Source organism: Macrosteles quadrilineatus, unplaced genomic scaffold (assembly GCF_028750875.1).
Source record: "Macrosteles quadrilineatus isolate MER2022 unplaced genomic scaffold, UCM_ALF_1.0 Scaffold_9__3_contigs__length_116548681, whole genome shotgun sequence".
NCBI classification, from domain to species: Eukaryota; Metazoa; Arthropoda; class Insecta; order Hemiptera; family Cicadellidae; genus Macrosteles; species Macrosteles quadrilineatus.
The window spans coordinates 40,054,901-40,068,493 of record NW_026542602.1 but is presented as its reverse complement, the minus strand read 5'-3'; the positions used below and the strand labels follow the sequence as shown (position 1 = coordinate 40,068,493).

At 35.1% G+C, this 13,593-nt stretch overlaps 1 protein-coding gene across 1 annotated transcript; it reads right to left on the bottom strand.

Annotated features, from left to right (window-relative positions):
• Nucleotides 1-42: 42 nt before the first annotated feature.
• LOC129004309 (eukaryotic translation initiation factor 3 subunit E-like) lies at nucleotides 43-12,342 on the bottom strand. Its single transcript, XM_054432841.1, has 9 exons — nucleotides 12,149-12,342; nucleotides 9,788-9,904; nucleotides 8,797-8,967; nucleotides 8,094-8,216; nucleotides 4,831-5,063; nucleotides 4,017-4,134; nucleotides 2,443-2,654; nucleotides 940-1,174; nucleotides 43-128 (listed from the first exon to the last, which is right to left on the bottom strand). Exons 1-9 carry the CDS (start codon nucleotides 12,236-12,238, stop codon nucleotides 90-92), a joined length of 1,338 nt encoding a protein of 445 aa, XP_054288816.1. The 5' UTR covers nucleotides 12,239-12,342; the 3' UTR covers nucleotides 43-89.
• Nucleotides 12,343-13,593: the final 1,251 nt, after the last annotated feature.

The following is a 13,593-nucleotide window of genomic DNA, read 5'->3' as shown; positions in this document are numbered from 1 at the left end:
TTATTGTATCAGAGAGGCAGAGGAGTTTAAATAAATTTGAAGTTTATTTTAGTAAACCATTTTATTGAAAGATAAACTTATTTTAGAGACTAAGCGTTGATTGCAAAGTCCTGTGCTCCCCAACGAATCTGAAACAAGTTTGAATAAGATGTACCACGTTGTTTTACCTCAGCTTCCAAAGCATATTTTATTAGTTACAACAAAACAAACTATAATTTATTTTTTCTAAAAAAAAAAAAAAACTGGTTTGATCACTTTTGTAAAAATGTATGTTATGATAGTAGGCCAAATAAAAAAAATAAACGATTTTCTTTTTAAAACAGCATGCAAAAATATCTCTAATATTAATTATAGACCTTTTAGCTTAAAAATACTCAATAAATCATCTTAGACTATGTGAAAAGGTGCCATTTTCCATCCTTATTTTAACTCAGCTATATTATGGTTGATGCAAAGTTTACATTAGAATCTTTTAAGGTTTACATTTTTAGATAATACCGAAGTGCTTGGTGGGTAAACAGGTGTATTTTAAGGGGAAACATCTTTTTGAATTCAGTTAATCATTAATACCCACAACACAAAGTGGAAAATACATTACTGCCCAATTACCTGTTTGCAATCCTGTTTTTCTCAATCTCTTCCTCATACCCTATGTTGTGCTGAGTTTCTTAACATTGCACGTTTTCATAAAATGGGTGAATACTTTTTGGTGAATGAGCAAACTTTGAATATTACAATGTGATATGATGTGAAGTTTTGGTTAGTTCAGTTAATTACTGAATTTCTATACACAGTTTTTAACTTTTACTACCGTATCATGTGCAACTTGATTAGTCCCTCAATGTGTGTGACAGAGATCATATGAAGCCCCAAGAAATCATACAACTGTAAATACATCTGCACTCTAATAAACCTCAACAAAGGTAAGAGTATACTCACATCCTGTGTGCGAGACTTGAGCTTGCGCTCGATGAGTGTGAGCAGAGCCTCTGAGCGTACACTGAGTGAGTCTACCTTCTCCAACAGCTGTTGGTAGGGACTGAGTGGTTGTGCTCCCATCACGACATGTCCCAACTTGGAATCAATCTTGGCGTCCAAGCGAGCGTTACGGATCAAGTTGACGATCCAACACTCTGCCTCATCAGGCTCCATGTTCAGTTTTGACGCCAACATCCTACAATACAAATCAACATATGATTACTCCATTCTCTTGTTGTTCTCCATTGTCCATGAGTAGTTTGATTCTCTTAAGTGAACTCAGTTTAGTTGGCTGTACAGTTAATTTGATGGATTATGTTCTAATTCTAAATTATAATAGTTTCCTAGAAATGTCAAAATCTAAATTCTTTGCTCGCGTCAAGTTACTCAAGATAGGCTATTGAATCTACCTGCAAGGTCAATATTACTTAAAAATCATAGACTACCAGAGAAGTCATTGATCACCAAGATGAAATGGTTCCTAGAGAATGCCATGTTGAAACAACTCACCAAAATAGCCTACCAATCAATCTCCTGTATGAAACTAAACGGGTTGAACTTTTTAACAAACGCACATTCATTATTTCCATGTCTAGGGCCTAAACCTACAAAACTCATTTATCTGTATTACAAACTACACGTGAAAATATGAAGGAAAAATCTGTATGGATAGCTGAAAGGTTATAGTGATCCAGCCTTGAAATCTGAAGATTGCTGGTTTGGTTCTTTACGGACCGGACCCTTGGTCATTGGTCATTGCCATTAGGCATTGGGGTATCTATTAATGATGCTATCTAACAAAAGGTAAATGTTAGACAGTTACAAGACGAGATTTTGGCTTGTTCCATAACAAACACCTTTAAAAATTCTAATGGTAAAGAAATAAAAGATATGTAAAATAATTTGAATGGTGTTAAGTTAAATTAAACCTTGTGGTTTTTTTCTTCAATCAGTAAGTCACTTTTCTTCATTTTTGGTCAGAAGACCGTCGTGACAATTCATCATTTTGAACTCAATATAGGATAGGCCTAGTTATTAATTGCAATAAAACTGTAAGCAATTCAAAATTAACATTATTAAGAGTTGACAAAAAGTATAACATTTATTTCTTTCAATCCCTTATTTTTCTTTTCAACGAACTATCACATTGATCTTAGTCGCTTTACACCAACATACCGTGGCACATAGTTTAATGCATAGATGAAAAGAGGATGAGTGTTCGATAGATTAAAAAGAGAATGGGAGCTTTCTTATGACAAAACCAGCTGAATTTATATTAAGTATTATTTTTTAAGCTATAACAAATAAAAATTGAAAAATTTTGTATTTTAGGCGCAGCTCAATAGTTTATAAGTAGCCATTATGTTTAATTTACCCGAATTATACCTTTTACTTAGCTAAATAATTAATAACACCACCGAATACAAAATATTATAAATCTCATAAAGTATAGACACAACTCACTGAATACTGATGCACTGGTGGATCCGACAGAATGTCTCAAAGATCATGAGTCTGGCATTCTCGATGAAATCTTCGAGGCAAGCGATGAGGAAGAAGTCATTGTACAGGACGATCTCGCACTCGTGCAGTTTGAGGCGAGCGCTTTCAAAGTCAAAGTTCACATAAAGATGTTCCAAGAACTCTGTGATGGGGTCTTTGTAGGTGTATGATTCCTGCAAAGTTGTACAGCAAGCTTATAAGTGTTACTTTGTAAAAAAGTTGTATTTCTAGGTTACCTCAATAATGCAAGCAATATGTGAGGCACCAAATTTTAAGGGGGTAAAAAAACGTGTTGTGGATCCATGACTAAACAAACAACAAGACTTAACCATTTACATCCTATACCTAGGTCTATGTGTTAGCCATAGCTATACTAGCCTATTTGCAACGGAACGTTTGCCTAGACTCAAACATAATAGCCTTTAAAGTATAAACTCACACTAATATAATATGTTTATTAACCCTCCGAGTGTCACGTGTTTTGGCCTTAATGTCAGCCTATTTTTTGCTCATTTGCAAGGTTTTATTAAAACTGATCTGAGAAGCTTAAAAACAATGTTAATTATACTGTTCTATATACCATTTTGTTTGGAAAATCTTGGGCTTCAATATTATATATAAAACATAAGGAAGATTAAAAAAAAAAAAATTTTTTTAGGTAAAAAAATGTATAATTTCGAAAATTTTCAAAAAAAAAATAAGTTTGCGCTCAATGAAATTGTATAAATTATAGGCCTATAAATATTTGAAAATAGCCACTTTGTTCTAAATTTTATGAGGATTACAAATCTATAATAATATAAGGAAGTAGATTTGCAAATAAAAAAGTTATGGGCAAAAAACAGATTTCAGTACATAGCGTTTAGCTAAGAATGCATAGCCCAACCATAGCTAGGAATCTGGCTGATAATTTACATCAATATCACTACCTACTTCTTCAGGATCATCAACCAGCACTTCAAAACCACTTAAATCTTCTTATAATGCACCACGTATATCACTACTTTTGATTTTTAACACTAAAACAATGATAAACGTAATAAAACACATCAGTCATCGGTCCGAGGGTAACCTAGCTGTTTACAAATACACGCACGTCAGCTCAGTCAGCTGTCTGCTACAATATTTTCGGAACTAAAATGAATAGTGCTTAGAGACAGACCTCTGGAGAAAGCTTAGAATATTACGGACAGAACGATACCTAACTCAATCCAGTACAGTCCGATTCAGTTAGTCATAGAGCCTTCGCCGTAAACAGTGTTCGCGAGTCGCTGCAGCGACGCACGACACTATACAAAGTGCGTTACGCGTCGCTGCAGCGACGCATGACACTCGGAGGGTTAAAAACAACATTCCAAATCATCAAATCAAACCAAACAGACAAGATTAAGCATCACTTTGAAAGGATCAACAACAATTTATAGAACTAAATGTTTAACGTCGACATAAGCCTAGCCCCTAAACTATTAAACGCTTGTTTGTTAAACAATGGCCATCACGGCTAGAAAATGGTAGGATCTAGCTACACTACTTACTTGTTGGATGACCTTAACCAAGTCCTTGAGAGCGCTACGTCGAGGCCGGTTGATGATCACTGCAGTTGCCAAGTAGCGCAGAATGTGGGGACACATCGTCTGGATGGCATTCAGGTAACTATCACCAACAGATCATCATTACAAACATGTAATATCCATTGATTAGCATTATTAGTGTTAGGCCTACTGACAAATTGGAAATCATCGCCATCCGGTAACAAACTCATCTTCAGTATAATCTCACTGGTTTGACCTCCGATGAACCGAGTAATCACTTAGTATTCATAATTTAAGATGTTGACCCCTCCATGTAACTCTTGAAGACTCGTCATATGTTTATGCAAGTAAGAAGAGTATCCACCCAAATAGTGTTAGTCTATTTCAATATACTTTAAAAAATGTTGTTACTAAAATTTAATTTTGTTAATTTTGTTGTTGTTTTTGTACTATTGTTTTGTTTTTGCACTTGACTGAAAACTTTAGATTCAGATAAACTTATAAGTGCTGTAAACATAATATGCATATCGGTACATGTTTGGAAGATTTGATTTGTACAACTGTGTAGGAACTGTTGGAATGGAAACGACAAATGAACGCTGAAAGAGATCAGCCTGTCACTTAATGTTTTCAAACAGATATGCTTGATAAAAGCTCTTGTAAGGTTTGTACAAAATCAAAAATAATTTAACAACAGAGTAAAAATTATGAATATTTTACGATATTGAACAGCAGTGGCCTTTAATTTGGTTTTACTGTAGCCTACAAGACGCAAAGGGTATTAAAAAACTCTACTGTAGTTAAATAGAGCACTCACTTATTCTTGTAGAGGAACATGTCGATGATGAGGTCTCGTCCCTTGGAATGGTTGAAGAACACAAACAAACTCCAATGTATTAGCCAGGTACGTTGGGTCAACACTTGCAGTGTGGAGCCGAAGCTGTTACAATCTATGAAGTCCCGCAGTCTGTTGAGCTCCTCTAGTGCACTGTCCCACTGTTGTAGCAAGATCTCAGACGCCAGCTTGCCCCACAATACATTCAAGTAGTTCTGTAACATACGCAAATTAGTGATCAAAGTTTGTCAACTAAATTCAATGTTTACTTTTCCTAGATGACAACTTGTCCCCTAATGCATTCAAGTAGTTACCCCAATACACCCGACAGCAAGCCAACCTGGATACCAGGAATCGTACTGAACTTTGTTGAACAAAAAAATGACAAAGCAGGGTGTCCACAGAAAATTTGTCATTAATTTCCAGTGTTGGGGAAGCTACTTTTAAAATGTAGCTAGCTACAACTACTGCTACATTTCCAAAAAAGTAGCTTAGCTACAGCTACAGCTACAGTTCCGAAAAAGTAGCTAGCTACAACTACAGCTACAATGAAATGTAGCTACAGCTACAATTTTAGCTACTTTTCCAAAGACGTTACTTTTTATTCCACGCACATTAGGTAAATGTAAAATTAATTGCAACTACATTTTTATTGAACAAACATTAAAACAAAAAATGTCAGTATTGTATCATTGACTATATATACCTACAGGTATATATAGTCAATGATTGTATCTAACATTACTTGGAAAACAAATTATTCCTAGATTGTATTTAATTTGTTAGCATTACAAACCTAACATTACAACAACAGAACCAAATAGTTGGGTGTCCCATCATATTTAGTAGGCTACTTATTTTTAAATATTGCATTATTTTTTAGGCATCTTAGGTAAATGTAAATTTCATTAAGTTCAAAGGGCATACAACCAAACTTTATTTTAAAAGCTAATTTTATTTCTTTAATATAGATTCATTTATAGATGTCTTATATCAACAATTAAGACCAATAAAACTGTAAAACGACTATTTAAAACTACTTTTTTTTGTGTTACAGAGCCTAGCCTACTGAAATTGGAGTTTAATGCCTTTCTTTACTTTTAAAGTTAAAAACGACATTGCTATAACTTTTAACCATAGTGATAAGTTACTTTTTCTATGAATAACACTTTTCAATGTCAAGAAATCGTTATTTATTGTCATTATGTATAGGGCAAATTGTGCTTCAACCTAGTTGGTACAGAAAACAGTATTCAGCACCTTATTCTGAAATCGGCTTTTAATTTAAACATGTTGAAATTTGTAAGGTAAAAATAAAACGTAGGCATAGTTGGCTATGTAACAAGTTGGCTATAGTAGGCTTGTTCTTGCAAGGACTAAACAGATATATTCTTAATAATTGAACTTGGAACTTGGTATTCGTCTTCAACCATAGCATAGCCTAGGAATTACAAGAGCTGTTAGAAGGAGCAAACTATGCTATTTTTTCAATGTAAGTTTCGTGTGATATGGAGAATTTTTCGTTACAATTATCATTTAGTCTAGGCATATCTTAAAACACATCAGGTAATTTCCTCTTTATTAATTTAGTAAACCTTTGAAAAATCTTCGTAATCTAACCAAGGAAGGGCTTGTGATGAACCACAATCAACAGCTGAAGCAAAGGTTGATAGACCAGCTTTCTCATTTTTTTAAGGTTTAGTGTTGGTTTCCATTAAAACCCAAGTTGAAACACTATCGATATAATAAAGAAACTAAATTGATTACTAATTCCCCTGTCAATCACTTGCAAGCATTCAATAGCTTGTCTTGACACCGGTAACGTTTAAAAGTCGTCTGCATCTAGCGATTTTATTTAATCTGACAGGACAGTAATCATAGAGTAGTAAATTAAGGAAATGAGAGCCAAAAATGTGGATAACACTAATTTAATGGCATCCATGTCCACACAACGTTGTATAGGGAATGAAACGGCTGCAACCAGCTGTATGAAGCCAAGAAAGTAGGCCTAATTTTTTTGAAAATCTCAGTTTGAAAGGTTTCACGTAAGGTTGAGGTTATGATAAAAATCACTATCTCAAACAATGTTAATGTAGCGAGAAAAGTAGCTAAAATTCCGCTACAACTACTTAAAAAATGTAGCTAGCTACAGCTAAAGCTACAAAATCTTAAAAGTAGCGTAGCTACAGCTAACGCTACAAAAAAAGTAGCGCGCTACTGTAGCGTCGCTACTTGTAGCGCGCTACTTCCCAACACTGTTAATTTCCATGACTAAACTCAAAAATTATAATATAACATATACAAACACGAATAATACTGTCTAGACAAGTAATTTCATAGAAAATAATGAAATATGTATTAACAGAACATTGGGGTAATAAGTTTTGCAAAAATATGGTAAACTTATTCGTAATAAGGAACGGAAAAAAGAAAACCCGGCCGAGTTGTAATAATAAAGGTGTAACATTTTAATATGAGTTAGGTACACTACTGTTGTAACTGTCCTACAAATATTAAATTAAATTATAAGATAAAGTAGGTACAGATTGTATTAAACTAGGCTAATACAAACTCAAAAATCATAAACTAATACAACTGTAATAAGTTGAATTGTCTTAGGCCTAAATTTGTGAAAAATCCTGAAAAATGCTACGATAGTGGGGGTTACGGCCGACTAGAGCATTGAAAAATCCCCTCAAATCCATCCTTCATTCACTTTCCACGACTTTTTGCCTATTATTTCAATGACTTTCAATTACCGTACCAGAATTTTCTCCCATGACTAGCCCTGGCTTTCCAGGATTTGGACCACCTGCAAGGAATTGCAATAAATCTGGTATGGGCCAAGAGTTCCATCATCAATATCCTGTGGCTAAGCCTCTATTCATTGCTGGCGTTTCATTAGTTCTCTTTGAATGTCGTAAGGTCGCAAACACTGGTGACGAGTATTGCTGCGACCGTGGGAGACGATCATGCTATTACGAACATAGGTGTTTGTTCACGTGGTCACGGGAGAAGATCGGTGTTAGCAATAAGTTTTTTTTTCATTAACCAATGCTGACTTTCTGCGATCCGGAAAAAAATCTGCTTGCAGACTGTAGGTTCAAGAGCCTGGCTCTTCTGTGTAAGAGAATAATTGGTAGGATCTTTACATAACATAAACAATAGTTTGAGATGAAATTACAGAAAGTTACTCTTAAAACAACAATTATATCACTGAAACTCTATCTCTGCTTTAATCTTACCTTGTCTGTGGTAGGCATGACGTTTATGTAGAAGTAGAGGAGTGTTGAAGTAACGGAGTAGTTACCACATTCATATCTGAACTTCCCCAACTTGTACAGACTCTCCATCATTTCTGGTTTGAGCTGAAAAACAACAAATTAGTACAATTATGATGGCCATTCTAGCCTCAAAGTGGTAACTTATTCCTTGATAGACTATTACTATTCACTAGGGGTTATTACTATCTACTGCTACTACTCAAAGGTGGTAGTATGAGACAGTTTTAAAAATATTGCACTATTTTTTTGTAAAAAGTCGTGCAATATTGGGCGTTTTCACTACAGCACAATTGTCTCCACATAATAGTTTTCTAAACTGCAACTGAGGGTGGGCTCCTAAATACTGTTTGTCCATGTCATTATCATTTGTTATTTATAAACCGTTGCCGACAGACAGCTTTAAACCTGTGCCTCCACGTAAGAAGTATTGCGCTCTAACCACAATACTAAATATGCCCCCCGCAAATGTTTACTAATTTATACAAAGTACAAATAGCATTACAATGAGATCAATCTGTTTGTAGGCCTATTATTGTCATCAATTCAATATTAGCCTAGTCCTCATAATAGGTTGGTATATGTTAACACATGTAGGGCTTTTTCTTCACTAAGCATAAAACAGAAAATAAAGTTTAAGGTCTAGTTTATAATGATGTTTACTCACTCCATATTCATTTTGTAAGAAGTGAGTTATACTCTTTGAGTCTCTCATTCCGTCAAGACTTTTGCTTGCCTCTTCATTATTCATTATGCCGATGACGACTTGGGCTTCACTCTGAAGTTGCTGGAGTTGTTCCAAAACATGTTCTCTTTTCTTTTGCAGAGCGTTTATGGGCTATGAAAAAACATTCCATTATTTTTTTTATAAGATTAACAGCGTTAAATGCTAGCAGTTTTGTTCTTTAAAAAGTTAATATTGCAATAATAAACCTAACAACTTCCAATAATGTTGATGAACACACTAATGAAAAAATAAAAATAAAATGACAAATATCTTTAATAGTTCATTTTACTTAGCAGTTTAAGACTTTTACCTAACCCGCCATGTTAAACTTCCCTATCCCATCTGTTAGCGAGCAGTTGCGTGATGTATACAACTTCTTTACTTCTCAAGTGATCTAAAGTTGAAAAAGCTCACTCGGTGAGGTAATGAAACTCATTTAAGTAACATTGAGTGCTAAACTTAAAAAATACATCTCTATGGAGCCAACAACGTTCAATGCTAGAAATCAGCTGTGCGCTTGAATTTTATTGTTATGTTTTGAAGAATTTTCCTAACCTAGCTTTTGTTTGTAAATGAACGTTACTGTTAGAAGATGAGTGAAATGGATAAATGAAAAATATTGTTCGTAACCTCCTGTATATTGTCGGGTCAGGTAAAATCTTGTACGTTACACGTTACACAAGAGCATGTTTACATCACTTAGGTAAATTATGCAACTCGCTTCCGCTCGTTGCACAACATTCACCTGCGTCATGTAAAAATGCTCTTACTACAATTGTTTAAGGTAAATAGCTATTTAACAAGCTCAATCATCTGGTTACTTTGTAATCATGATGAAAGCGTTCTACTAATTCAACCATTTTACAAGTCATTGGCGTTATTGTAAGTGTAGGCTAATAAATAGTAGGCAATAAATTATTAGGCTACTCACTTCGGATTCGTCCTCGGTAAGATTGAGTTGCTGACGGATCTCAAGAATGTAATCCACCATGTTAGTTTTGTTTAAAATGTTCAGCTTTGTTTGGAGGATCTCATTTTCGTTATAGATCTGTAAATAAATGTAGGTAAATTATTGTACAGTACTGCAAATTAATTACAACATTAGTTAGGCATATATAGCTACAGTAGTAAAGCATCAGTAGCCTGATAATAATAGTGTGGATGTACAGGCTAGTTACACATTGATCAGTAGAGTACGTTAGCATAGGCATCTGTAGGTTACAGGTACTGAAGGTGCTACCTACTTATTAAAATACGTTTAAAACATGAATAATAATAAGATTAGCCTTTAACTTAGAACCTTGATAAGAAGTATCTCAAGGGGAATAGGGAAACAGTTGTGCTAGCTTATTGAGGGTGCTCTTCTAGTTGAGGGTGACTTAACTTGTCATCAAGGTTATTTCAGCTGACAGTCCAGTCATTAGCGTCTGAAAGCCCTGAGCATCAACAATGAGTGTATTTCATAGCGCTTAAGTTAAGTTATAACAAATTTTTATTTTAAAATAATAAATTATAGTATTCATTATTCATTATTATTCATTGGCCTTCGTAGTTGACCCTCTGGTGAGGGAATAGAATGTGTCGTTGTTTAATATTTCCGTTGTTGTAGGTATATTTTCTTTTTTCAAAGAGTCAAGATTCTTGAGCTACCTAACATTCAAGCAAAATCTAGTAGTTTAGGCCTATTTTGCGTGCTGTGTTTGCTTGGTTTTTCTTAGGTTAAGTTTTGTATATACCGTAGTGATTGTATATATTGACAATTGTATTTTTTGACGATGCCCATTGCATTTTGTACAGTGCTCAAAGGAAAATAAATCTCATTTCATTTCATTTCAATAGTACGAAAAAAAAACACAAAAACAAAGACTACACGCACACATAAATTAACTACAATAGTTTGATACTGTTAAGTTATCAGTTATCGACTAAAATTCACTTTTTTTGGAAAATCCAATTTTCTAGAAAGAATTATCCCATATCTCCATAAATCACTCTTTTCCACAGAAAACTACGCTTTCTCTTAATAACCTTGTAAATCTCCCCAGAAGTGAATCCGTGTCCGGAAGTGAATCAGAGGGTTTTGCTTATTTATTGACTGGTAAATTAATTAGTAACTTAATAAAATTAAGTCTCTCCTCCTAAAGTTTTTAGAAAGTTAATGTCAGCCTATGTGCGACATAAAATAGGTAGCCTAAGTTATTTAAAAGTAATTTTTAGAATGTTTAATGCATTACGGTATGTCCCAGCTGTTAAGTGTAGACAATTAAACATTTAACTAAGTTGGAAGTATATGCTGAGTTTATTTTTTAAGCGTGATTAGATTTTTTGCTTGTAAGTTTTCTTCAATAAGTTATGGATTCTTTTCAGAGATTCACCCTAAATGATGAAATAGTGATATTAAAAGAAGTTCTATGTGAATGAAAACCATAGAACCTTGATCAGATCAGGGCTGCACACTCATTCGAATAAAAATATCGATCGGTATAAGTTATCGATTATTTGATAGGTTATATCCTTTGGTTAGTTAGGTAAGGTTAGCCTAACCAAACGATATATTGAATTAAACAATCAAAATAGGTACTGTAATCGATATTTTCATTCGAATGACTGTAGGACGTAAAGTAAAGTGCAGCCCAGTTAAGTATTCATAGGCCTAAGTTACTTGGCTTAAAATACCTAGGCTACTTTGTATGGTCACCATTTCAATGAAAAGTCTTAAAGTAGGCTATTAAAATTATAATAGCTCCTAAAGCTAAGTTAATAAAGTTAAAAATGCCCTCTCCATAACTTACAAAAGAATCGTAGCCAAGTATAATAAACAATCCTAACCTCTAAGCATTGATAAATACACCACCTTTATCTTTAGGCCTAGTTCCATTTTAGGTATAGTGTTGCCGGTAGCGTTAAATGTAATTTCCGCGGAGATGCAAAAACTCAAAATTATGGGTGGCTAGATGCTCCAACATGTTAAACGCCAAACGCTATAACGTTTAGTAGTTGCGATTAACGGGTTTTCACAAAGGTGCAAAAACTCTCTAATTGTATGTGGCAGGTATCATGTCACTTAGGCCTAACATAGGTTAAAAGCCCTAGAACCTTGAACCCAAAAATGTAATTCTATAATGCTAATGGGACGGATATGAGACAAAAACGGCATTGATATAGCAATGAAAAATAACAAATAAAATAGCATAATATATAGGATTAGTAGAGAATTATAATAGTAACAATGAAGTTCAATATGTTGAGAGTATAAGGCCTAACCTATAAAGCAAACTTTGTAATAGCCTACCTTCTTCGCCGATAAAAACTCCAAGAGGGGAAAGACTAAATGGCGATCCAAGTATGGTGCTAATTGACTGGTCAAATCATATTTCGCCATTTTTCAGGTATTTTAAATCTAAATTAATTAAAGTTAATAAGACTGAAGCGAGACTTCCTCAGATATCGGCAGCAAACACGCTGACGGAAAGTTGTCAAAGACAACGAAAATAGCGAAGCGGCTGCTGAAAGGAAAAACGAAAAACAGTATTATTATGACGTCTCCGTCTAGCGAGTACAAACGTCATCGTCTGCTTTCTCCTTTGTTAAGCCCCCCGCCCCCCGCACACTGCCAGACCATCTTGGACGGCTCTACACACTCCCAGACCAGACATTTGAACATTTGTAATTGAGACACCGTGGTGAGAACTCCAACAAATGGATGAAACCATCGATGAAACCTGTCGCGACGGTCGGCCGTCTGACAGACAGTGCTACACACTCACAGACCTGACAAAAATAGTGGTGGGGGAACATCAGACACGCAGACAGTCTGGTCCGAGAAAATCTGTCTGCGGACAGCTCCACACACGATAAGACAAGTGCCAGACGCCAGACCAAACGGTCTGGTCTGGAAGTGTGTGGGGGGCTTTATGAAGATGAGTCTGTGCCTGGTCTGGTAGAATTGGCAACGTCGCAAGTGGTGTTGTTTAGTGACAGCACGGCCGCCTTTAACTACAGGCCGCGGCCTGGTAGAATTGGCAACGTCGCAAGTGGTGTTGTTCAGTGACAGACGTCCCGCATAAGATAACATGGCAGACAGGTGACATCAGCTCATTAATTCGCACTTTATTGATTTAAATTCAAATTTATGAACATAAATTTATTAAAATATTGATAATAAACATACAGAATTGAAAACCGAAACAATATGAATTAAAAATCTAGCCTATATCTGTAAATTTTTAAGCGGATTAAAAATCCTTTCGGCCTCCGCCCCAGTGCACGGCCGCCTTTAACAGGCCGCGGCCTGGTAGAATTGGCAACGTCGCAAGTAGGGTTGTTTAGTATCAGACGTCCCATAAGATAACATGGCAGACAGGTGACATCAGCTCTATAATTCCCACTTTATTGTTTTAAATAAATTTATGAACCTAAATTTATTAAATCTATAAAACATACTTATAAAACAATATGGAATGAAAATCTATATCAGTACATTTAAAGCAGAGTCAATATTTTCATCGTCCAGTAACCAAGCTTTCGTAAATACACAAATACCATTGGCCGATTCCAAACAAAACAGCTTTTACAACCCTACTTGCACTGAGTGCCTACTTGCGACGTTGCCACTTCGAAGGCCTTGGTGGAGTTAAAGGCGGCCGTGGCTCTGTAGTTCCCCATGTCAAACTAAGAGCACTTTGTGTTAAACATCATATTTAAAGGGAATTCGGTCAGGTTGTTTCATCAAAAAAA